Source organism: Lampris incognitus, chromosome 3 (genome assembly GCF_029633865.1).
Source record: "Lampris incognitus isolate fLamInc1 chromosome 3, fLamInc1.hap2, whole genome shotgun sequence".
Taxonomy (NCBI): Eukaryota; Metazoa; Chordata; class Actinopteri; order Lampriformes; family Lampridae; genus Lampris; species Lampris incognitus.
The window spans coordinates 115224135-115250887 of NC_079213.1; the positions used below are offsets into that span (position 1 = coordinate 115224135).

At 45.8% G+C, this 26753-nt stretch overlaps 1 protein-coding gene across 4 annotated transcripts in view; it reads left to right on the plus strand.

Moving 5' to 3' along the window:
- rabgap1l (RAB GTPase activating protein 1-like) overlaps positions 1-26753 on the plus strand; it is a 249462-nt gene that overhangs the window by 116114 nt on the left and 106595 nt on the right. For all 4 annotated transcript variants that reach the window (XM_056275886.1, XM_056275888.1, XM_056275887.1 and 1 more), the window contains 2 exons: positions 6904-7047; positions 18493-18534. In XM_056275886.1, the coding sequence (XP_056131861.1) occupies positions 6904-7047; positions 18493-18534 (186 nt within the window). The remainder of the gene's footprint in view (positions 1-6903; positions 7048-18492; positions 18535-26753) is intronic.

The window sequence follows — 26753 nt, forward strand, 5'->3', positions numbered from 1 at the left end:
GAGAAAAGTAGAGGGCCAAGTACTGAGCCCTGAGGCACACCATATTTAATGTCAGAAAATTTTTATATAATATTATTATTGCAGACACAACGTGTTCTTCCAGATAAGTAGGACTTAAGCCAAGAGAGAGCTAAACTAGAGACACCAAAATTACAATTTAATCTATCTAAAATTATACAGTGATCAATGGTGTCAAAGGCTGCACTGAGGTCCAGTAGTAGAAGCACAGAAGTGGAATTAGAGTCGATCGCCAGTAGAAGATCATTTACCACTCTGGTCAGAGCAGTTTCAGTGGAGTGACAGGGCCTGAAAACCGACTGAAAAGGTTCATATAGATCATTTTCTTTTATATGGGTCAAAAGTTGTTGATATACAACTCTCTCTAGTACTTTAGAAAAGAATGGAAGATTAGAGACTGGCCGATAGTTATTAAGAGACCCTGGATCAAGGTGCGGTTTTTTAAGTAGAGGTTTAACCACAGCTGTCTTAAAACTGCTGGGAACAATGCCAGTAGTAAGAGATAAATTAACGATGTCTAGCATTGCAGGTCCAAGAAAAGGCCAGAGGTCTTTAAAAAGGTTTGCTGGTAAGGGATCAAGTAGGCAAGCAGTTGGTTTAGAAGCTGACATGAACTTAGTATCAAGAGAGATAGTCTCAAAAGCTGTAATAACTGGAACTGTCAGTGACTCATTGTATAGATATGAATTTAGTATGACAGGATCTGCAGTAATAGATGGAGTTGAAGAACTAATTTTGTTTAAGATCTCATCAACCTTATTGCAGGAAAAACCTAGAAATTCATGGGCTGTGAATGGTGAGCAGCTAATAGACAACTGCTTTTTAGTAAGTTTAGATACAGTGTCAAAGAGAAATCTGGGGTTATGTTTATTAATATTTATTAAGTGAGAGAGATACGATGTTTTTGCAGTAGATAAAGCACGCTTGTATTTCAATAAACAGTTGTGCCACGATAGGTAAAAAGCTTCCAATTTTGATTTTTGCCATTTATGTTCCAGTTTCCTGCAGGTCCACTTAAGAGCACGTGTCTCGTTGTTAAACCAGGGTGTAGGCCTCTTTAGTCGCCTAGCTCTGATAGTGAGAGGTGCAACTGAATTGAGGAGACTAGAGAGGGCCACATTTAAGTCACTGGTGAAATTTTCAACAGTCATTTACCACAGTGAAAGGAGCCAAGACTTCAGGCAGCTGCTGGCCAAATGCAGCTGCAGTGGAGGGACCGATATGGCAAGTGGCAATTACATCTGTGCCGACATTAACTGGACAGGCCAATAATGCTTCAAATTTGATGAGAAAATGATCAGACACAGCAGATGTGGTTGGTAAGACATTCAGATCAGAAACAGTTATTCCTTTAGATAAAACCAAATCAAGGGTGTTACCACTGCAATGAGTCGACTCTTGAACAAACTGAGTGAACCCAAAAGTATCAACTAGTGCCAGAAAGGCTTTACTTAGAGGATCAGCAGCCTTATTCAGATGAATATTGAAATCACCTAGAATTAGAATCTCATCAGAGTGAGTAACAAGGCCTGAGACAAACTCTCCAAATTCTTCAAGAAATAACGAGTAACAGCCAGGAGGCCGGTAGAGTATCACAATTTGGACTGAGCCGAGTCTATTCATGGCTGATGGAGATGGACCAAGAACAAGAGACTCAAAAGACTGGAATTTAGATTCAAGTCTAGAAGTCAGATTGAAAATAGATTTATAGATTAAGGCAACACCCCCGCCTTGTTTATTTGCCCGAACTACATGGGCATAAGTATAGTCAGGTGGGGAAGCTTCATTTAAGGGAAGGAAAACATTTGGTTTCAGCCATGTTTCACATAACCCAATCATATCAAAACTATGTTCAAGAATCAGATCATCTATTAGTAAGGCTTTGGTAGACAGTGATCTGATATTTATGAAACCAAATTTAAGCGTCTTGTGGAAGTGATCAGTAGTAGGCAGAGCTTTAGAGCCAGTAATAGGTGAAAGATTCATTGGAATTAGACACCTTGTTGAGAGTTTTGGCAACCAACGCTTTGGACGATATGTGGTCACATTCTTGATAACATTAGCTGTTTGGTTTTGTAGATTATTAGGTACTTTGTCACACATCTCACCACTACCAGTGGTAGGAACAATTACTAGATTATTGTGATTCACACATTTAGGAGAGGAGAGCTTGAGACTAATACAGCAGGGTAGGGAGACAGTCTCAATGTTATAGATCAAGCTATCAGGCTGATAATCTACACTATGAGAAATTCCCTGACTAACATTAATTAAACTACTTGACTCCACATCCGCACTTGATTTAAACCTAGCAGGCTCTCTAATCACCTGCAACCTGCTGAATGATAAGTCCCTAGTGTCAAACTAAACGTAAACAGCTATCTATATTGCTAGAGAAAAGAGCGGCGCCGTCCCCAGTAGGGTGAATGCCGTCCACTTTCAGCAGGTAAGGGCGGCCCCAGAAAGAAGGCCAGTTATCAACAAAGCTGAATCCCTGCTCATTACAGTAACGAGCCAGCCAGCGGTTCATTGAGGTGAGCCTACTGTACATCTCATCATTACCCCTCACAGGTAAGGGACCAGAGATAATTAATCGATGCCGACACATCTTTCTGGCAAACTCAAGCATCCTGACTAGGCTGGCTTTTGTAATCTCTGATTGCTTCATCCTTGCATTATTGGTGCCGACATGAATAACAATGTTGCTGAAAGTAGTGGTGCTGTGTGCCTGGGTTCCCTGACTCTCCCTCCGTGATGCCAGCACCCTAAGATTAGCCTCTATGTCGGAGACTCTGGCCCCAGTGAACCAAGGCTGGCGAAGCTAATCTGATACTGTGGGTAATGGAGTCTCTTATCACTAGCGTGTGTTGCTTTACTCTGTCGACAGAAGTGGGAGAAGCACGATGGCCGGTAGGACCACCAACAGGGCTGGTGAGTGGTGAAAACCGGTTAGCAGTCGGGAAAGGTGACTGCAGGCTAGGCCACACGACCGATGGCTTGCTCTTTCGAGCCTTCCCACGCCGGTAAACAGAGACAAACTCCGCCGCATCTGCCGACGAAGCTGAGCTAGTGCTAACAATAGCAGGCCTCCTGTCAGGCCCGGGGCTACTGAGCTAGTGCTAACAATAGCAGGCCTGCTGTCAGGCCCGGGGCTACTGAGCTAGTGCTAACAATAGCAGGCCTGCTGTCAGGCCCGGGGCTTCTGAGCTGGTGCTAACAATAGCAGGCCTGCTGTCAGGCCCGGGGCTACTGAATAAGTGGTAACAATAGCAGGCCTGCTGTCAGGCCCGGGGCTACTGAGCTAGTGCTAACAATAGCAGGCCTCCTGTCAGACCCGGGGCTATTGAGCTAGTTCTAACAATAGCAGGTCTGCTATCAGGCCCGGGGCTACTGAGCTAATGCTAACAATAGCAGGTCTACTGTCAGGCCCGGGGCTACTGAGCTAGTGCTAACAATAGCAGGTCTGTCAGGCCCGGGGCTACTGAGCTAGTGCTAACAATAGCAGGCCTGCTGTCAGGCCCGGGGCTACTGAGCTAGTGCTAACAATAGCAGGTCTGCTGTCAGGCCCGGGGCTACTGAGCTAGTGCTAACAATAGCAGGCCTGCTGTCAGGCCCGGGGCTACTGAGCTAGTGCTAACAATAGCAGGTCTGCTGGCAGGCCCGTGGCTACTAGCTAGTGCTAACAATAGCAGGTCTGCTGTCAGGCCCAGGGCTAAGGCTATCTGGAGGGCCTGTCACATCTAACGTAATCCTAGCCGAAAGCAGCTGCTCTAACTCATGGACACGTCTCTCTAGTAGAGACAACCTGTCTGTAACTACGGAGCAGTCGCCACAAACCATCGTTTTAACGAGGCTGCTTTGACTGCGAATGTAATAGAGCTAACTGCTAAGCTAGGCTAAGCTCAAAGCTAGTAACAAACTGGGAACAGGAAGCTACCTACTAAACACAAGATTCGTATAAGAAAGAAACTAGATAATCTAGCGATTAGTCAACTAAGCACAGAAAATAGCTAAATCAGAATAAAATGAGGAGGTTAGGGCAGAATATAAGGAACTAATAAGGGAGTCCGCGGTGGTGTAGCGGTCTAAGCATCGGCTTTGTGTCGATGCAGTTGCCCACTGGGGACCGGGGTTCGCGCCCCGGTCTCGTCAGATCCGACTATGGCCAGACTCGATGAAGCAGCAATATTGGCAACTCTATCTTCGGGGAGGGGGCGGAGTCGGCTTGTGTTCGTCACGTGAATGCGTCTCTGTGTGTGGGGAAAAAGCAGTGGTTCGGCCTGGATACACCTCGTCACGGAAGTGGCGAGGCGACTGCTTCCAGACTGCCGGCTGGAGAGATGCAGTTGGTGAACGCATGCAGTACGAGGGTGGGTGTTTGAATTAAAATAGGGAGCAATTTGGCCACTAAATTTGGAGAAAAAAAGGGAAAAATCAGAAATAAATTTATAAAGAACTAATAAGAATATAAAGAACTAATAAAAGAAAAATAAAAGTTGTCGATCTCACGAAGCCGCCGCTCACGAAGGTGGAAGCTGAAACAGCTGGCAGTGATCAGTCAACTCGGTGGAATATGTAGTATATAAAGTACTAAAACAACAATAAAAGAAAAACAACACAAAACAACAGTTTCTCTTTTCCTATACAATTTCTCCTACATTCTATATGGGTAGCCAATGGTCAAAATACATCACCTTGAAAAACAATCACTTTGCAGCCCCCCCACCCCACCCCACCCCATTCATCTTCTGGTTCGTCTAAAATATTTCCCAGGGCTTTATGTTCAATGAAATGTATAAACGGGCCCATATCTTTTTAAATATGTCCTGTTTATCTTTTAGTATATAGGTGGTTTTCTCCAAGGGTAGGGTTAAAGACATTTCTCTAAGCCATTGACGTATTCTTGGCCTATTAATGTTCTTCCGTGAAAGAGCTATTAATCGTTTTGCTTTTAACAAACATACATCTAAGAAGATTTTCTCACTTTCCTGTATATCATGCCCATTTGGATACAGACCCAGGACGAATCATTTGGGCTCCAGGGTCAGTTTTATTGCTAAGATCTCTTCTATCATGAGTCTCACCTCTTCCCAAAACATCTGTATCTTTTCACATTGCCACATACAATGCCATAGAGTCCCCTTTGCCTGCTCACACTCAGTACAATCCTCTGGGAAATTACTATTGAATTTGTTTAATTTAACTGGAGTACTATATGTCCTCATTAACCAGTTATGCTGCAGAAGTTTCAGGCGTGTGTTGGCCATTTATTTTTGACCGCCTACGCATGCATCCCTCCACTCCTCAATCGAAATATCCTCTTGTAAGTCTTCTCTCCATGCCATAAGCCTCTTTTCAGAGGACTCAGGCGAACCACATAGAAGCACGTCATAGAAACTGGTTATAATATTGTCCCAAGACCGTCTCTTGACAAAATTATCTCCAGATGAATCAATGAGTGGTTTTGAGTTTTTGTAATAAAACTTCTGAGTTGTACGTATTTAAAGAAATGCTTATGTGAGATATCATGTTTATCAGACAAATTTTTAAATGACATGAGACTTTTATCCTCTCGATGAAATAGGTCTTCAGAGCACGTCTGCCTAGCACGCCACCATAACCGGAAGTCTCCCCTACAGACACAATTGGCCGTGTCTGCGGGTGGGAAGCCGGATGTGGGCATGTGTCCTGGTCTCTGCACTAGCACCTCCTCTGGTCAGTTGGGGTGCCTGTTCAGGGTGGAGGGTGAACTGGGGGGAATAGCGTGATCCTTCCATGCGCTATGTCTCCCTGGTGAAACTCCTCACTGTCAGGTGAAAAGAAGCGGCTGGTGACTCCACATGTATCAGAGGAGGCATGTGGTAGTCTGCAGCCCTCCCCGGATCAGCAGAGGGGGTGGAGCAGTGACCGGGATGGCTCAGAAGAGTGGGGTAATTGGCCAGGCACAATTGGGGAGAAAAAAAGATTTTAGCAGTGACAGCTAAGTGTTGGATTGCAGTCTTCACAACAAACCTGTCTTCTTGCTGTTGGACACAATCCACTCCCGTCACACCCAGTAACAGTGAATAAAGGTTTAAACTGCAATGCTGCACACACACACACACACACACACACACAGGTATTCCATGGAGTATTCCATGGAGTATTCCGTGGAGTCTGCAGCTATTCCTTCCTGCCAGTTTTGTCAAATGTAGTTTTCAAGCTTTGCTCTTCTTGGTCACAATGGCAACACGGACTCTCTTTCAACCTTCACATCCATCTCAAAACCTGTTCAACCTGACATGTTCAATCTGAGCCACACTTCACTGAGTTGTGTGCAGATGATGATTTTATACTTGCTGTGTTAACTTGTTATTGTCTACCCAGCTTTGTTTTGATGTGATACTGTTGGTTTTTACTGTGCTCTCTAAGGTGTCCTTGAGTGCTCTGAAAGGCGCCTACAAATAAAATGTATTATTATTGTTATTATTAATATAGCAATAGTTGGTCACTATAGTAACAGTCCGATGGTCACTATAGTAACAGTCTGACTGTTACTGAGGATAACTGTTACAATAAGTTTAGGGCAGGTTGGCACCAGTGACTTTCTCTGCAGACCTTACTGTCTGTCCCTGTCTCCATTCTGTGAACCTACAGACTGTCTGTCTCATTAAAGTACGTTTTGTTCATTGTTCTGCCATGAAAAAGATTCCAACATCAAAAAGATAGTTGCGCACTACATTCCCCCGCCCCCCCCCCCCATCGTGCCTCTGTTTCCCCCAGGGGGGGGCGCCACACACTTTGAGAAATGCTGCTATATACTCTACACTACGTCCTGTATCCTGTATCCTATACACTGTTGGACCACCTGACCTGCTGTGCTGTTTCTTTCTGCATTTCCTCCAGGAACAGCTCCCAGACCTGTGGGCCCATTTCCAGGATCTGAACCTGGAGGCACACATGTACGCCTCCCAGTGGTTCCTCACGCTCTTCACTGCCAAGTTCCCCCTCTGCATGGTGTTCCACATTACAGACCTGCTGCTGTGTGAGGTGAGTCTTCTACAGTACGTACACTCTGTCTTGGTGATATTCTAACACTGTTAATCTTTATGTTTCCCTCTTATTTGGTGAGCTGTGATTGTGGATTTTCAAACACACCATCAGTCTTCTCACAAGTAACGTATATGTGTATGTATATGTATGTATATTGGAGTGAATTCGGGGGGCAGCCTGAGAACCTGCGTTGCCGCACCACAGGCGACTGTGCTAACCAGTCGACTAAGGGTCCAACCTGTCAGCCTGAGAACCTGCATTGCCGCACCACAAGCGACTGCGCTAACCAGTCGACTAAGGGTCCAACCTGTCAGCCAAGGGCTAGCGAGTCTAGTTTTCTTTGGTCGTTACAATATGTATATGTATACATATATGTACATGTATATGCATATGTGGGTGTCACAGGCTCTGCACTGTCAATATTTGCATCCTACTTGACGGGTCGCTCCTACCAGGTGACATGAAGGGGATCTGTGTCGGAGCCTTGCAGATTGACTACAGGCGTTCCACAAGGTTCGGTTCTCGGTCCTCTCCTGTTTTCCCTGTACATGACATCCCTGGGTTCTGTTATTCGCTCGCATGACTTCTCTTACCATTTTTATGCCGATGACACCCAGCTGATCTTGTCCTTCCCTCCCTCTGACACACAAGTAGAGACACGCATTGCTGCGTGCTTGACTGACATCTCAGAGTGGCTGGCGACACACCACCTGAAGCTCAATCTGGACAAGACAGAGCTGATGTTCCTCCCGGGGGAAGGTTGCCCGCACCGGTGTGATCCTGGATCACCAACTGTCATTTGCTGAAAACATTGCATTGGTTGCCCGCTCCTGCAGATTTCTCCTCTATAACATCAGGAGGATTCGCCCATTCCTCACTGACGAGACGGTACAGGTGCTCATCCAGGCTCTGGTCATCTCCCGGCTGGACTACGGCAACTCCCTCCTTGCTGGCGCCCCGGCGTCGGCCATCAGACCTCTGGAGCTTGTTCAGAAAGCTGCAGCTCGTCTGGTGTTCAATCACCCTAAGTTCTCCCACACAACTCTCCTTCTCATGTCCCTACACTGGCTCCCAGTAGCTGCTCGCATCCAGTTTAAGACTCTGGTGCTATCCTACAGGGCAGTAAAAGGAACAGCTCCTTCCTATCTCCAGGCCATGGTCAAGCCCTACACCCCCGCCCGACCACTTCGCTCTGCTGCCTCGGGACGCCTGGTTGCCCCGTCGCTCAGAGGCCCTTGCTGCCGATTGACCTGGTCACGGCTCTTTTCTGTCCTGGCCCCACAGTGGTGGAATGAACTCCCCACTGATGTGGGGAGTTCAGTAGCAGTGTCAGGACAGCGGAGTCGCTGCCCATCTTTCGGCGCAGGTTGAAAACTCACCTTTTTAAGAACTACTACCCTGTTACTTGTTCTTAGAACTTATTGTATTCACTCAAAAAAATCTCTTTCTTGCACTTTTATTTAAGCACTGGTTTTGCCCTTAGATGCAGTTATGACCTATGATGACTAGTAGTTCTCCTGATTTCGATTTGGATAAAAGCGTCGGCTAAATGACTGTAATGTAATGTAATGTAAAGGTTGCAAACAGAGTGCAGAGCCTGTGACATCCAGCCCCTCGAGGGTAGAGAGGAGGATCTGGTGGTTCACTGTGTCGAACGCAGCTGACAGGTCCAGAAGTATCAGGATAGAGGAGAGTTTGCTCTCGCAGAGTGCAGCGATTCTGTCACTGCAAGGATGGCCGTCTCTGTCGAGTGACCCATCCTGAACCCAGACTGGTTGGGGTCCAGGGGGTTGTTCTGGTGGAGGTACAAAGAAAGTCTTTTAAAGACAGCACCTTCGAAAGTTTTGGATAGAAAGGGTAGAAGAGAAACTGGTCTGTAGTTTTTGACGTCAGAGGGGTTAAGTGATGGTTTCTTGAGAAGGGGGGGGGTGACTCTAGCAGTCTTGAAGGCAGATGGAAAGCATCCTGCCTGGAGGGAGGTGTTGATGAGGTGGGTTAGAAAGGGAAGGAGTTCAGGTGCTATAGACTGAAGAAGAGGGGAGGGGACTGGGTCAAGGGAGCATGTGGTGGGGCGACTGGATGTGATGAGGTTGAGGACCTCGTCGGGGGAGAGCGGAGCGAGGTGGGATAGGGTGGGACGTGGAGAGGTGAGGGAGGGTGCGATAGTGCAAGCAGCACTAACCGGGTGGTGAGAAAGGAGGATCTGATGTCGTTTACCTTCTTGTCAAAGAAGTTAGCGAAGTCATCAGGGAGAAGGGAGGAAGTAGGAGAAGGAGGTGGGGGTTGAAGAAGTGTAGAGAAGGTTTCAAAGAGTTTCTTAGGATTAGAGGCAGAGAATAGCATTTTAGAGTGATAGAAGGCAGCCTTAGCAGCAGAAAGGGAGGAGGAGAAAGTGGAAAGAAGAGATTGGAAGTTGAGAAGGTCCTCTGGGAGTTTGCCTTTTCTCCATTTGCGCTCTGCCACTCTCAGGCTCCGTCTGTCAGTATGTACTGAGTCGGACTGCCAAGGGGCAGGTGGAGTTCGGTGTGCAAGCCTGGAGGTGAGGGGACAGAGATTGTCCAGAGAAGAGGAGAGGGTAGAGAGAAGAACATCAGTAGCAGTATCAGGGGGTAGGAGAGAGAAAGATTCAGGTGTAGGGAGGTTAGAGGTAACAGAGGAAGAAAGATCAGTGGTGGAGAGAGAGCGGAGGTGTCTACGGCTGGAAACCATGTGGGTAGGGGAAGGGGCTGAGGGTCATGAAGAGAGGGAGACAGAGGAGGACATGAAATAGTGGTCAGAGAGCTGGAGGGGAGTAACAGAGAGATTGGAAATAGGACAGTGTCTAGTAAAGATAAGGTCCAGCTGGTTGCCGGCCTTGTGGGTAGGAGGAGAGGGTGAGAGGTGAAGGTCAAAGGAAGAGAGGAAAGAGAGAAGAGGATCTAGCTTGTCAGTGTGGATGATGAAGTCACCGAGAAGGATAAGTGCAGAGTCATCAAGAAGGAAGTGCGAGACAAGTGTGTCAAGCTCCTCCAGAAACTCACCAAGGGGGTCTGGTGGGCGGTACACAACCACAATGGTGAGTCTGGCTGGATAAGAGACAGTAACAGCATGAAATTCAAAAGAGGGTGGAGAAAACTGTGGAATGGAAACAAGAGAGTATTTCCATTTCAGGAAGATTAGCAGGCCAGTACCACCACCCCGCCTCCCAGCTCTGGAAGTGTGAGAAAAAGAGTACACATCAGACAGAGCTGCGGGTGTGGTAGTGTTTTCTGGCATGATCCAGGTCTCAGTTAGAGCAAGAAAGTTGAGGGAGAGCAAGGATGTGTAGCCTGAGATAAACTCAGCTTTCGGCACCGCAGACTGGCAATTCCAGAGCCCTTCCGTCACCACTTGCTCAACGTTAGTGAAGAGAGTGGGATAGATGAGATTGGTAGGGTCACAGCACCTAGGAGTGACCCAACGTCTATGTCAGCCCCGGGAAGAGGAAAGGGCAGGAATGCGAAGGAAACACATAGTCTATACTAGCTACACAAAATATGGATGACTGACCAGATCTAAAAAGAGCAGTCCATGCTTGACGAAGTCTTGTATTGAAAAAGTCATGCTTGTCTTTGTTCACTCTAGCCTTCATTCCACAGCTTGGAAGCAGCAGTGTTTTAAAGAAGACTGATTGCTAATTGTCTGCCATGAGTGCAGGCCCCACCCTGGACACTTAACACCCAATTAGCCAAAGAGGTACACTGGAAATAGGCCTATTGCCCAGAAACTGGTCACTTATGTAAAACTCTATCAAACCTCACACAATACTATTAAAACTGCAAACAGCAAGTTACCAAGGAATATATTTATAAGCTAAAAGGATAACTCAGTCAAAACAGCTGGGCAACAAGACATATTTAAGGACACACTAGGTGAAAAACAGCTACAGCTAGAATAAGTAAATAAGACAAGTAAGTAAATAGAATAAGACAGCTTCAGCTAGAATAAGATCCCATTAGGAACTAGTAGCAGATGTATAGACAAAAGGACTAATACTCAAGCAGCTGGAATAAGACTAGTAGCAACTTGTTAAGCAAGAAAGATGATACTTACTCTGTTCTAGATGAACCAGCAATTCAGAATCACTTCAGAAGTTAAATTAGTTAATGAACTCCCCACTGATGTCGGGACAGGGGAGTCGCTGCCCATCTTTCGGCACAGGTTGAAAACTCAGCTCTTCAAGAACTACTAACCTGTTACTTGTTCTTACCACTTATTGTATTCACTCATTTAAAAAAAAAAATCTCTTTCTTGCGCTTTTACTTCAGCACTTGTTTTGCTCTTAGATGCTTGTTTAGATGCACTTATGACCTCTGATGACTAGTAGTTCTCCTGACTTCCTATGTTAAATGATGCACTTATTGTAAGTCTCCTTGGATAAAAGCGTTGGCTAAATGACTATAATGTAATGCAATGTAATGTATTTACGTATAGTTTTTTAAAATGGTTTCAAACTTGGAAGAATGTATACTTGTATGTATATGTATACATGTATATGTATACATGTATGTGTATGTACACTGCTCAAAAAAATAAAGGGAACACCTAAAAACACAATATAGACCTCGATGAATGAAATATTTCAGCTGAAAATCTTTATTTATTAGACAGAGGAATGTGTTTAGAGCAAAATAACCTAAGAATGATCAATGGAAATCAAAATCATTAGCCCATTAAGGTCTGGATATCGGAATCATACTCAAAATCAAAGTGGAAAATGAGAACATAGGCTGATCCAACTTCTGTGGAAATTCTTCAAGACGATTCAAAATGAGGCTCAGTAGTGTGTGTGGCCTCCACGTGCCTGTATGCACTCCCTACAACGTCTGGGCATGCTCCTGATGAGACGACGGATGGTCTCCTGAGGGATCTCCTCCCAGACCTGGATCAGGGCATCGGTCAACTCCTGGACAGTCTGTGGTGCGACATCGCGTTGGCGGATGGTACGAGACATGATGTCCCAGAGGTGCTCGATTGGATTCAGGTCTGGGGAACGTGCAGGCCAGTCCATAGCATCAATGCCCTCGACATACAGGAACTGCTGACACACTCTGGCCACATGAGGACGAGCATTGTCATGCATGAGCAGGAACCCAGGGCCCACTGCACCAGCATATGGTCTGACAATGGGTCTGAGGATCTCATCCCGGTACCTAATGGCAGTCATGGTACCTCTGGCTAGCACGTAGAGGTCTGTGCGGCCCTCCAAGGATATGCCTCCCCAGACCATCACTGACCCACCGCCAAACCGGTCATGCTGGAGGATGTTGCAGGCAGCAGAACGTTCTCCACAGCGTCTCCAGACTCTCTCACGTCTGTCACATGTGTTCAGTGTGAACCTGCTCTCATCTGTGAAGAGCACAGGGCGCCAATGGCGAATCTGCCAACCAAGATGTTCTCTGGCAAAGGTCAATCGGGCTGCACGGTGTTGGGCTGTGAGCACAGGCCCCAATTGTGGACGTCGGGCCCTCATACCATCCTCATGCATTCTGTTTCTCACTGTTTGAGCAGAAACCTGCACATTAGTGGCCTGTCAAAGGTCGTTTTGTAGGGCTCCGGCAGTGCTCCTCCTGTTCCTCCTTGCACAAAGGACCAGATAGCGGTCCTGCTGCGGGGTTGTTGTCCTCCTGCGGCCCCCTCCACGTCTCCTGGTGTACTGGCCTGTCTCCTGGTACCTCCTCCATGCTCTGGACACTGTGCTGGGAGACACATCAAATCTTCTTGCCACAGCACGCATTGATGTGCCATCCTGGATGAGCTGCACTACCTGAGCAACTTCTGTAGGTTGCAGATACTGCCTCATGCCACCTCTATTGGTGAGGGCACTAGCAAAATGAAAAACTAACCAAAGATCGGCCAGAAAAGATGAGGACAGGCAAATGGTCTGTGGCCACCACCTGCAAATCCATTCCTTTTATAGGGGTTGTCTTGCAAATTGTCTAATTTCCACCTGGTGGAAATTAGACAATTTACCAACAGGTGAAATTGATTCACAAATCAGTGTTGCTTCCTACCTGGACAGGTTGATATCTCAAAAGTGTGATTGACTTGGAGCTACATTGCATTGCTTATGTGTTCCCTTTATTTTTTTGAGCAGTGTATATGTCTAAATATATGTATATGTATACGTGTATGTATATGTATACATACATATATATGTATATGTCAGGTGTCAGTACACAAGAAGGACCATGTTGGCGTTTCATGTGACTTGGTTAATTCATGGCTGTCGACACAAACATTTTTTGACATCAGCCCGTCATTACCACATGTATGCCAGCATGGACCGCTGCTGTGCGTCTGCCATGTGTCTGACGGTATTTTAACGTTATTTTGTCTCATGCTCAGCTTAACAGCCTATCTGCACCATGCCTCACATGTGGTGTCCACCCTGCAGGTCTGTGTCTGCCTGTTAGATGTTAGTTTGGTGTCAGTTAGTTTCCTAACAGACATACTAACACGTGTAATGCATTAATATCTCTACTGGGTATTTATCTTGACACAGTATAGAGTTTAAAAACCGGCTGTCATGTTGACCGCCCATGGTCGTTTTAGGTAGGAGTGAAATCCCGGTCGTTGTAGAGTTAAACCACACCTGAGTGAGAGCAGGGTTAAACAGGGTAAAACAGGGTTAAACAGTGCGGTGCCTATTTTAATGTGTTCAGCGTGATGATCACAGACAGAGTAAAAAAAAATTAGATGTTTTTATATGTAAAATTGTATTATATGCATCAGTGGTCATGGTTTAACAGACTCGTTCCCAACAGTCAGCCCATTATCTAGTCAGTACCATCTGACACACTTATCGCACACTGACTCATTAACTACCAGTCACCATTATGAGCTTGTTAACACCAGTCACCAGTATGAGCCCCTGAACTACTAGTCACCATTATGAGCTCCTTAACTATCTGTCACCATCATGAGCTCCTTAACTACCAGTGATTCAGTTTGGTGAATGAGCTTTACACAGCACAACACTCCACTTATACATATTCATGCTCATGTGTGAGTTAAATACGTTTGTTATCTCTTTTGGTCCCTCTCTCGCTCTTTCTCTCTCTCTCGCCCCCCCCATCAGTTATTTTTAGCTCTGTCCAGATATTTTTAGCTCAGTGTTGCCATGTAAACCGGTTGTCAGAGCCACAGAGGAGATGGGTGTTCCTGAGCAGAGCTGACATCAGCATAATAGCTCTGTTTCTCTCTCTCTTTTTCTCTCTTTATCTCTGTCTGTCTGTTTCTCGCTCTGTTTCTCTATCTGTTTATCTCTGTCTGTCTATCTGTTTCTCTCTGTTTATCTGTTCCTCTCTATCTGTTTCTCTCTGTCTGTATGTCTATCCCTCTGTGTTTCTATCTGTCTTTGTCTGTGTCTGTCTCTTTCATTAGATGGGTTTCTGTTATCTTAGAGTATATTTATTGGCATGAGGAAGAGCTATGGGACACTTTTAAAGTCTTTTATGTCACTCATTCACTAAAGCCCCTTCTAAACACAAAACCCATGTTTGACTCGCATTGCTAAACATGGGTTCACCCTGCGCTGGACCATTCATACCGGACTAGAGTCAGATTTGACCATCGAGTCATACGAGTTGGCTCTATTTGGAACCATTGAGGTTCCTTGATCAAAACGCTGGTCAGGTTCACTCATGTTTCCCCCTTCATACCAAAGCTGAGTACTACTGAACCTGTGTAAAACCCCGGTTGGGACCAGGATTGCTAACCCATGTTGACTCATTCACACCAACAACAAACGCACATTTTTCTCAAGCTGTTTCTTCGATGTGGAAAGGCGTATTATTCTCTCACAAAGACTTCACTTTAACACCTTCGTTGTCTCTCCCTGTTCCTCTGTCTCTCTCTGTCCTTCTGTCTCTGTCTCTCTATGTCCTTCTCACTCTGTCCTTCTGTCGGTCCTTCTGTCTCTCTCTGTCCTTCTGTCTCTCTCCCTGTCTCTCTCCCTGTCTCTGTCCTTCTGTCTCTCTCTCCCTGTCCCTGTGTTCCTGACCGCACAATTAAGGATAATCTGTTTTTGATGCAGGACATTATAGATACATCTAAGCTCCAGGAGCTGGACATTGGCCTACTTTCTGTAGTTCAAGAGAAGGCTTTTGATAGGGTGGATCATTGTTATTTGTTCAAAACACTTGAAGATTTTGGTTTTGGGGATACATTTTATATCATGGATCAAGTTATTGTGTTCTGGAGCCAGTGTTCTGTTAAAGGTAGGAGGTAGACTCAGCTGATCTGTCTCTGTTCAGAGAGGTATAAGACAGGGTTGTCCCTTATCTGGAATGCTGTACTCTCTGGCCATCGAGCCTCTTTTAATTCAGCTCAGGCAGGGTCTCTCAAGGCTAACTTTTTCAGAGAATATCACCAATTCATTAATTTATCAGCATACGCTGATGATGTCACAGTTTTCATAACAAGTCAAAATGATTAAAAACCTTATATGAACAAGCTTTTTCTGCAAAAGTCAGTTTGTCAAAATCTTCAGGTTTATTACTGGGGGAGTGGAACAATAAAGAGAAGCCGACATTACCAGCTGGGCTGCAGTGGAACACAGAAGGGATAAAATGCGTATGTGTCTTTCTGGGCAGTGACCGCTTTCTGAGCAAAAACTGGGAGGGTTTAGTTGAAAAGATCAGTGCCTGATTGTCAAGTTGGACTTGGATTCAGCCTCAGTTGTTCTGTAGGGGGAGATCTTGATTGTTAATAACTTGATTGCCTCGATGTTATGGCACCGGTTTACAGTTGTAGAACCTCCAGACGTGCTCATAAGAGAAGTACAGAAGACGCTGGTGAACTTCTTCTGGGGAGGCTTTCACTGGACCAAATCTGCTGTATTGTTCCTACCAGTGCTAGAAGGAGGTCAGGGCCTGATTGACCTCCACAGTTGTATCACTGCTTTTTGCCTTCAAACTGTGCAGTGGCCATTATACCATAAACAACAGCTTTGGACTGAAACACCATCTGTGTTGCTTTGTAGGATTATGAACCTGAACTATGACAAGCACTTGTTCCTTCTGGACCTAGCTGGCATGGAGTTCACTACGACACCTTTCTATTAGTCTGTCCTCTGCGCTTGGGGAACAGTCTCAACCATCAAAAGAGACTGCTCCCAGATCTATGGCAGTGTAGGGGAGGAACCGCTGTTCTATAACCTGCTGATACACTGCAGGATGCTCAGCTGTGTAAGTATAGAGATCCCTCATGAGAGCTGGACTTACTAAGTTAGCATGTCTCAGATCAGGACAGTGGAAGACAGCTGACATTTTAAGCCAAGAGACTGGTTTTAAATCTCTTTGTTTAATGGAGAGGTTGTTGGAGGAGGTGATTAGTGCATTTCCTGGTTTCTTCAGAGAGGCACTAGCGGCAGAGTGTGGAGAGGATCAGCCAGTTATGTGTCCTGTTTTTCAATCTTTGTCCATCCGTGCAGCAGTGGAGGAGCAGGAGGAAGTGAAGGGGGACATTCTGTCTTTCAAAACACCAGAACTGCAGGACTTCTCAAGTACATCAAAGAAGGCCTTGTATGCAATCACTGTAAAGGTTCTCAACAGAACATCACTAGCTGGTGTACAGGAGTTGAGGTGGTTGAGTGTGTTAACACCAGGTTTATCTCCCAAAGGCAGCTGGAGGTCCGTGTACAAACCCCCCATAGAGAAACGCACTGCAGGTCTACAGTGGAGGGTGGTACATGGGGCTGTGGCTATGAACAGACATGTGGCACATATAGATCCTAGAGCAGGGAGTTACTGCTCTTTCAGTAATGATGAAGAAGCTCTACAGCGCTTATGGCTCAGATGTCCCAGGTTGAGCCCTCTTTTCTCCATACTGTCTCTCTCTCTCTGTGTCTGTCTGTCAGATGTCCCAGGTTGAGCCCTCCCTTCTCCGTACTGTCTCTGTCTCTCAGATGTCCCAGGTTGAGCCCTCCCTTCTCCGTACTGTCTCTGTCTCTCAGATGTCCCAGGTTGATCCCTCTCTTCTCCATACTGTCTCTGTCTCTCAGATGTCCCAGGTTGAGCCCTCTCTTGTCTGTACTGTCTCTGTCTCTCAGATGTCCCAGGTTGAGCCCTCTCTTCTCTGTACTGTCTCTGTCTCTCAGATGTCCCAGGTTGAGCCCTCTCTTCTCTGTACTGTCTCTGTCTCTCAGATGTCCCAGGTTGATCCCTCTCTTCTCTGTACTGTCTCTGTCTCTCAGATGTCCCAGGTTGATCCCTCTCTTCTCTGTACTGTCTCTGTCTCTCAGATGTCCCAGGTTGAGCCCTCTCTTCTCTGTACTGTCTCTGTCTCTCAGATGTCCCAGGTTGAGCCCTCTCTTCTCTGTACTGTCTCTCTCTCTCTCAGATGTCCCAGGTTGAGCCCTCTTTTCTCTGTCCTGCAGCAGTGGCTCAGAGGTTTAGGAGAGGTTTTGGAAGACAGCCTGTTTGTCTTTGGTCCTAGGTACATGGCAGCACAGTGTAGACATGTCAGGTAAAACTGGACACGTGGCTCAGCAGAAGAAACAAAATGGAAGACACAGGGTCCACAGATGCTACATCATGTCCAGGGCTCCAGTGGCTGCTCGGCTGGAAACTGAGTTCACGTTTTTCAAAATGGTTTCAAACTTGGAAGAATTTGTTTCTGTTTGGGGACATGGAGATGTTCTGTGCACTGTAGAGAACCAATTACTACTTCTTCATTTGTGAAGAAGGGAAGGTGTGTGTCTGTTGTTTTTACTCTGTATGGAGATTGTTGTGTTTCACTCTTTATACGAGTGTCTGTCTTAATACTGTTATCTTAATGTGAATGGAAAATTGGATCATTAAAGACTTGGTTAAAGGTAAAAAAAAAAGGTCTCTGTCTCTCTCTCTCCATCTCTCTCTCTGTCCCTCTGTCTCTCGCTCTCCCTGTCTCTCTCTGTCTCTCCGTCTTTCTATCCCTCTGTCTCTCTCTCTCTCTGTTTCTCCGTCTCTGTCCCTCTGTCTCTCTCTGTCCCTGTCTCACTCTGTCTCTCTCTCTTCCTGTCTCGCTCTGTCCCTCTGTCTCTCCCTGTCTTTCTCTGTCCTTCTGTTTCACTCTCTCCCTGTCTCTCTCTGTCCTTCTGTTTCACTCTCTCCCTGTCTCTCTCTGTTTCGCCGTCTTTCTGTCCCTCTGTCTCTTTCTCTCCCTGTCTCTCTCTGTCTCTCTCTGTCCTTCTGTCTCTCTCTGTCCATCTGTCTCTCCCTCCCCCTGTCTCTCTTTCTCCCTTTCTCTGCCCTTCTGTCTCTCCCTGTCTCTCTCTGTCCCTCTGTCTCTCTCTCTCACTGCCTCTGAAACAGCAGAGCAGCCATGGGTCAGGGAGACAGATAGGTCTCTGTCCTGTCTTGTGTTGATGAGCAGAGCATTGACCTCAGAGCTCATTTAACCTCCATGCTGCCTGTTTGTAACTCCACCTCTCCTCCACAGGGTCTCAACATTATATTCAACGTATCCCTCGCCCTCCTTAAGGTCAGTACTGTCTGTCTGTCTGTCTGTCTGTCTGTCTCTGTGTCTGTCTGTCTCTGTGTCTGTCTGATGGGGGACATATCAAGCTGCTGATGATTTGATTGTCTGGGATATGTCATCCTCATCAAAACTACAAAGTACTTTATTAAGCAGCTACACTAGTAATATAATAACTTTATTTAGACAGCACTTCTCTTAACAGTGTTACAAAGTGCACCACAAAACAAATAAAACAAGATGAGGCAAGAATAACAAAGGACATGAGCACATATGAGGTAAAGACAATACATGAACAAGACCAAATAAAGGAATAAAAATAAAAGCAGTACAAATAAATAAAAACAAATATCAAACATTTGTAAAAGCTTTCATAAAAAGAAAAGTTTTAAGATGAGATTTAAAAGAAGCTAGAGACTTGGTTTGTCTTAGTTCAACAGGAAGAGAGCTCCATAGTGTGGGGCTCTAACAGCAAAACCCCGATCACCCTTTGTACCAAACCCAGACCTGGAAATAACCAGCAGGGCTCCATCTGCAGATCTTGATGGTCGAGGGGTCATATAACAGGTCAATAAATCACTAATGTATGTAGGAACAAGACCATTTAAAGCCTTAAAAGTGAGCAGTAAAGTTGTAAAACCAGTGTGAGCTACAACAGGGAGCCAGTGTAGGGAGGCAGCACAGGTGTGATGTGGTCCAGTTGAGCTACAACAGGGAGCCAGTGTAGGGAGGCAGCACAGGAGTGATGTGGTCCAGTTGAGCTACAACAGGGAGCCAGTGTAGGGAGGCAGCACAGGAGTGATGTGGTCCAGTTGAGCTACAACAGGGAGCCAGTGTAGGGAGGCAGCACAGGAGTGATGTGGTCCAGTTGAGCTACAACAGGGAGCCAGTGTAGGGAGGCAGCACAGGAGTGATGTGGTCCAGTTGAGCTACAACAGGGAGCCAGTGTAGGGAGGCAGCACAGGAGTGATGTGGTCCAGTTGAGCTACAACAGGGAGCCAGTGTAGGGAGGCAGCACAGGAGTGATGTGGTCCAGTTGAGCTACAACAGGGAGCCAGTGTAGGGAGGCAGCACAGGAGTGATGTGGTCCAGTTGAGCTACAACGGGGAGCCAGTGTAGGGAGGCAGCACAGGAGTGATGTGGTCCAGTTGAGCTACAACGGGGAGCCAGTGTAGGGAGGCAGCACAGGAGTGATGTGGTCCAGTTGAGCTACAACAGGGAGCCAGTGTAGGGAGGCAGCACAGGAGTGATGTGGTCCAGTTGAGCTACAACGGGGAGCCAGTGTAGGGAGGCAGCACAGGAGTGATGTGGTCCAGTTGAGCTACAACGGGGAGCCAGTGTAGGGAGGCAGCACAGGAGTGATGTGGTCCAGTTGAGCTACAACAGGGAGCCAGTATAGGGAGGCAGCACAGGAGTGATGTGGTCCAGTTGAGCTACAACTGATCAAGTCGCGATGCTGGTCCACAGTAATTGGCCTGGGAGGATCTAGTTCCATGGCAACCCAAGAGTTAAGATGATGGGATCCGCCACAGGTTTCACCCAAGTGATCGTCGGATTGGGAGTCCGGACTGCCCACTTGTTAGGCATTACGAGCCAGGGATGTGTGGGATTTTTATAACCGCCAGTCCGCGGTCCCGTTAGGCTTTAACCAGCTGAGTGCTGCCCAGGTTACGCCAACTGCACAAGTGAAGTCCGGTCAATACCGTGCGGAGGGGCCCATCCGGAGTTTGTCACGCATGCAGGAATCAGTAGCCTGAACCTTTCAGCCTACATCACATGACGCTTCAGCAACCCTACAGATCTATAATCTGTACTCTATAACCTATAATCTATACTCTGTAGTCTATATGCTATAATCTATACTCTATAATCTATACTCTATAATCTCGTCGGCAGAACAGTGGTTGGTCAATTCATTGAGGCAGAAACCGACCCACCATGCAGTACAGGTTGTGAAGCACTCAACTTAATTACATCTGTGCTGACATTAACTGGACAGGCCAATAAAGCTTCACATTTGGTGAGAAAATGATCAGACACAGCAGATGTGGTTGGTAAGACATTCAGATCAGAAACAGTTATTCCTTTAGATAAAACCAAATCAAGGGTGTTACCACTGCAATGAGTCGACTCTTGAACAAACTGAGTGAACTCAAAAGTATCAACTGGTGCCAGAAAGGCTTTACTTAGAGGATCAGCAGCCTTATTCAGATGAATATTGAAATCACCTAGAATTAGAATCTCAGCAGAGTGAGTAACAAGGCCTGAGACAAACTCTCCAAATTCTTCAAGAAATAACGAGTAACAGCCAGGAGGCTGATAGAGAGTCACAATTTGGACTGAGCCGAGTCTATCCATGGCTGAGGGAGATGGACCAAGAAGAAGAGACTCAAAAGACTGGAATTTAGATTAAAGTCTAGAAGTCAGATTGAAAATAGATTTATATATTAAGGCAACACCCCCACCTTATTTATTTGCCCGAGCTACATGGGCATAAGTATAGTCAGGTGGGGAAGCTTCATTTAAGGGAAGGAAAACATTTGGTTTCAGCCATGTTTCACATAACCCAGTCATATCAAAACTATGTTCAAGAATCAGATCATCTATTAGTAAGGCTTTGGTAGACAGTGATCTGATATTTATGAAACCAAATTTAAGCGTCTTGTGGAAGTGATCAGTAGTAGGCAGAGCTTTAGAGCCAGTAATAGGCGAAAGATTCATTGGAATTAGACACCTTGTTGAGAGTTTTGGCAACCAACGCTTTGGACGATATGTGGTCACATTCTTGATAACATTAGCTGTTTGGTTTTGTAGATTATTAGGTACTTTGTCACACATCTCACCACTACCAGTGGTGGGAATAATTACTAGATTATTGTGATTCACACATTTAGGAGAGGAGCGCTTGGGAGCAATACAGCAGGGTAGGGAGACAGTCTCAATGTTATAGACCAAGCTATCAGGCTGATAATCTACACTATGAGAAATTCCCTGACTTATCATATTAATTAAACTACTTGACTCCACATCCACACTAGATTTAAACCTAGCAGGCTCTCTAATCACCTGCAACCTGCTGAATGATAAGTCCCTAGTGTCAAACTAAACGTAAACAGCTATCTATATTGCTAGAGAAAAGAGCGGCGCTGTCCCCAATAGGGTGAATGCCGTCAGCTTTCATCAGGTAAGGGCAGCCCCAGAAAGAAGGCCAGTTATCAACAAAGCTGAATCCCTGCTCATTACAGTAACGAGCCAGCCAGCGGTTCATTGAAGTGAGCCTACTGTACATCTCATCATTACGCCTTACTGGTAAGGGACCAGAGACAATTAATGGATGCCGACACATCACACCATTCACAGGAAATCCAGAGGACTTCATATTGGGGGCGGTAGTCTCTAACACTGAAGTTGTAATGGGTTAAAACTGGCTAAAAAGAGGCAGAATTAACATGAGGAATGCAAAGAATGCAAGGGTCAGGCTGGATCCAGGACCTGATCTTCTCCTTGTTTACAAAATGACGGAGACATTTTTCAGACAAGTCAACATCAGGTTCAGAGAAAGTGGAGGGACCATTAATAACAGAACCAATTACCCTAAAGAGAACTTTAGGATTGTGGTTATTTCTAGATATCCATCCATCCATTATCCAAACCGCTCATCCTGCTCTCAGGGGGGCAGGGGTGCTGGAGCCTATCCCAGCAGTCATTGGGCGACAGGCGGGGAGACACACTGGACAGGCTGCCAGGTCATCACAGGGCTAGATATAAATTCATTAAACATTATTACATTAAACACACAGGACATGTTGACAGCTCACAATGTATAGTATGTACACACACACACACACACGCACACACACACACACTGTCTAGGGAGAGGACCCACACAAACTGTACCAAAACTATTAGAAAGATGCCAGAAACTACACGATACCTCTCACTACATATAGACAACACATTATACATATTACTTCATACAGAAAGTACTATATAGACAGTAGACAATACTCATCATTCCATATAGACTGTACTCACTTTTTTTTTGTCAGGAAGTGATGTCATAGGAAGAAGTTGTTCATTGTCTCTTGTCGCCCTCTGTGGGTCACAGGCGGTAGAGCAGCGTGGAAGCTGGTCCAGTTCTTGGTTGGATGAGTGACATGTTGAACGTGACAGTGGGTTTACTGTCACAGCAGCTGCCATTCATCACGTTCTGTAGGCTTTAGTCACAGAATCTCTGAGTTCTGTGAAAGAACTCAGTTTCATCTGAACGGACTGAACCACTCTGTCCTGCTGGAGTCCAGCAAGATAATCAGCGTGAGCTGTGACAGATGATGGCTTCAGCCGTCCACATACCAAATAACCCTGGAACGATGGTCAACTGATAATATCTCCTTTCTAAATATATTTAAATCAATATTGTGATGATATTATGCCAAGGGCCCGGTATATGTTTCTCAAACACAATGTCCTTGGCAGTAAAGCCACAAAACTTCATACTTTTATTTCATAGATTTCATTTGTGAGAAAGGAGAGACAACCGACATCAGTCTGTATCCCACTGATTCAGATTCAACAGAATTATCAACTCTGTCAGTACATGTCAGTGCGTACTAGCCCTCCATTTATACCACAAGGTGTCAGGCCAACCACAACTACACTTCATATCACTCAGCAGTGAGAAATCATGATACACCGAATTTTATGCTCTTTGTAATTTTTCGAGATTTGTGAAAAGAAGCTAAAATCATTTTTGGAGATAAATCCTGAAGTTTTTCTGAATGAGTGGGCCTTGTTTAATTGCAGTCAGTTGAGACTGAAGAGGTCACTTAGATGATGATGAAATGTGTCTCTCCATAAACGTTGTGTCCAGATGAACTGATCCACCTCTGCGAGATTTCTACTCCTGGATTATTTAGCGTGCATAAAGAAGTTATGTAAGGCGCCTATGATCATTATTCTGACCGCCTGGGGGTAAAAACTGTCTCTGAGTGACAGCTGAGTAGACGGGTATGGTGTTGACAGACTTGGTGTTCTGTAGCCAAGCCAGTTCCAGACCTGGTCTATGTTAGTGGAGACTTCAGACACCTTCCATGGTGCCCTTTAGCTTCATGTCACTTTTACTGCCTGCTTGTCAAGCCTTGTTCAGGAGACACGGGAGCCTCGAGTCTTCAGGGCTGGAGTTGGATCTGCTAGCTCCTCTGCAGCTTTTCTGGAGGTTTCTGATTATGTCCGCTTCTGAAGAGCTGAGCTTGAAGTCCAGACTTACTCTCACCTGGAACCAGAACTTCCATTGTTCCATCAGAGCTAAAGCAAAAAATACCCCAAGACCTTTCCTTTTCCAGGTCTACCTTAATCTATGGCTGGTCTCTAATGGTGACTGTTAGACTGTTATCCTGATTTGTGAAATGGTCCAGATAATTTATAATCACCTTTCATTTGTGTCACTACTGCTGATCTGGTTCACTCTGAGACTTCAGACACTGTCGTATGATTACTGTTCAGTGCTGCAAAGTGCTTGTAGATTCAATATACGAAGGCACTTTTGTTTTTTTCATGTCTTATTACACATTTCTACAGGAAGTTGTCGGTCTGTCATCAGCTGCCCATAGTCGGGTCAGTGCTTCCTGAAGTGGCGTATTGTTTTCATTCCTTGACAGTGAGCTGAGATGAAGCTCTGTGTAATCTCCTCTGTGTCAAATCTTTTAAAGAAGTGTCAGTTTTTGACTTCTGTGGTACTGAAGGTATCTTCAAAAGCTTTTTAGCATTTTTTTTCTGCAGGCTGTCTGAAGAAATACTTGCTGGACCAGAGGAGAGTTTAATCTCCAATAGAACATTACCAGTTTTATGATAATCATCAGGTGCATTAGCAAACTGACCTGTAGGGTGAAGGCCCTTCTAGTAGAGTTTATATCAGCCCAGCAGTCCATACAGCTTAGGAGTCCATACAGCTTAGGAGTCCATACAGCCAGGAGGCCATACAGCCAGGAGTCCATACAGTCAGCAGTCCATACAGCCAGGAGTCCGTACAGTCAGCAGCCCATACAGCCAGCAGTCCATACAGCCAGGAGTCCATACAGCCAAGGGTCCATACAGCCAGGAGTCCGTACAGTCAGCAGTCCATACAGCCAGGAGTCCATACAGCCAGGAGTCCATACAGCCAGGGGTCCATACAGCCAGGAGTCCGTACAGTCAGCAGTCCGTACAGCCAGGGGTCCATACAGCCAGGAGTCCATACAGCCAGCAGTCCATACAGCCAAGAGTCCATACAGCCAAGAGTCCATACAGCCAGCAGTCCATACAGCCAGGAGTCCATACAGCCAGGAGTCCGTACAGTCAGGAGTCCATACAGTCAGCAGTCCATACAGCCAGCAGTCCATACAGCCAGGAGTCCATACAGCCAGGGGTCCATACAGCCAGGAGTTCGTACAGTCAGCAGTCCATACAGCCAGGAGTCCATACAACCAGGAGACCATACAGCCAGGAGTCCATACAGCCAGGAGTCCATACAGCCAGGAGGCCATACAGCCAGGAGACCATACAGCCAGGAGTCCATACAGCCAGCAGTCCGTACAGCCAGCAGTCCATACAGCCAGGAGTCCATACAGCCAGGAGTCCATACAGCCAGGAGTCCATACAGCCAAGAGTCCATACAGCCAGGAGTCCATACAGCCAGCAGTCCATACAGCCAAGAGTCCATACAGCCAAGAGTCCATACAGCCAGGAGTCCATACAGCCAGCAGTCCATACAGCCAAGAGTCCATACAGCCAAGAGTCCATACAGCCAGCAGTCCATACAGTCAGCAGTCCATACAGCCAGGAGTCCATACAGCCAGCAGTCCATACAGTCAGCAGTCCATACAGTCAGCAGTCCATACAGCCAGGAGTCCATACAGCCAGCAGTCCATACAGCCAGCAGTCCATACAGCTGTTAGCAGCAGCTGGTCCACTCACCTGATGACCATCCCATGGTTGATGAATCACCTGTATGGGTGATATGCATCTATGATCCTTTGGCATTTTTGGTTCTTTTAGGTAAGAATAAGTATTAAGATAACAAGGATGTAGATGTCAAGTTTTAAGAGAACTATGCAGATTAAAAATATTAAAAAAGAGTATTTAAAGCCTGCTGAAATTTCATCGGCTAAAGGCGGGCATGTTTTCCTAAATCAAGCTGATCTTTTAGTTTCTGGTTCAATAGTTGCCCATGACAAAACATACCAAATATGTCTTGATGCATGCTCAATAATCCAGGTAAGAAACCACAGAAAGGTGAATCAGGTCATCTGGACACGTTTATTTACAGAAACCTTTCATCATCATCTAAGTGACCTCTTCAGTCTCAGCTGACTGCAGGTGTCCCCACCCTTACAAACAACACAGTGTCTCAGCTGACTGCAGGTGTCCCCACCCTTACAAACAACACAGTGTCTCAGCTGACTGCAGGTGTCCCCACCCTTACAAACAACACAGTGTCTCAGCTGACTGCAGGTGTCCCCACCCTTACAAACAACACAGTGAAGAGGTCACTTAGGTGAGTGATGAAAAGTTTCTCTCCATAAATGTTGTGTCCAGATGAACTGATTCAACCTTCTGTGATGCCAAATTTAACTATGGTTTGTCAAACCATGGACGGATTATAAGTGTTTTTCTATTGTAGCACACCTACTGGCCAAAATAGCCTTCATTTTGCATGCTAATTTCAAATCTATATGTGATGAGTCATGTTAAGTTTCATGAGTAATGGACTTTGCAGTCATGAGTTATGTCTCAATATGTCAAACATGTGCCATTTTATTTAATTTGCTGATAGCAGCCAAATGAGTAACAGTACCAAAATACTGTGTACAACTGTAGTCATGTGACTGTACAGATGACAAAGGCCAAATTTGGTTATGATTGGATCAATGGTCTTGAAATAGCTCACAAAAAAATAGGTTTTCAGGAAATTCCAAATGACAGAAAATCAGGTCAAATGTAAATGTCCATGTCATGTGTCGGTGGATTTGTCTGTTTCCAAAGAACATCTGAAAAAAAATATTTTCTGGACCATACAGTTCAGAAATTATAAGCTACCATGTAGAATGGTTCATTGTACCAGTGGACCTGAGTTCTGCTGATGGACCTGTGTTCTGCTGGTGGACCTGTGTTCTGCTGGTGGACCTGTGTTATGCTGGTGGACCTGAGTTCTGCTGGTGGACCTTGGTTCTGCTGGTGGACCAGTGTTC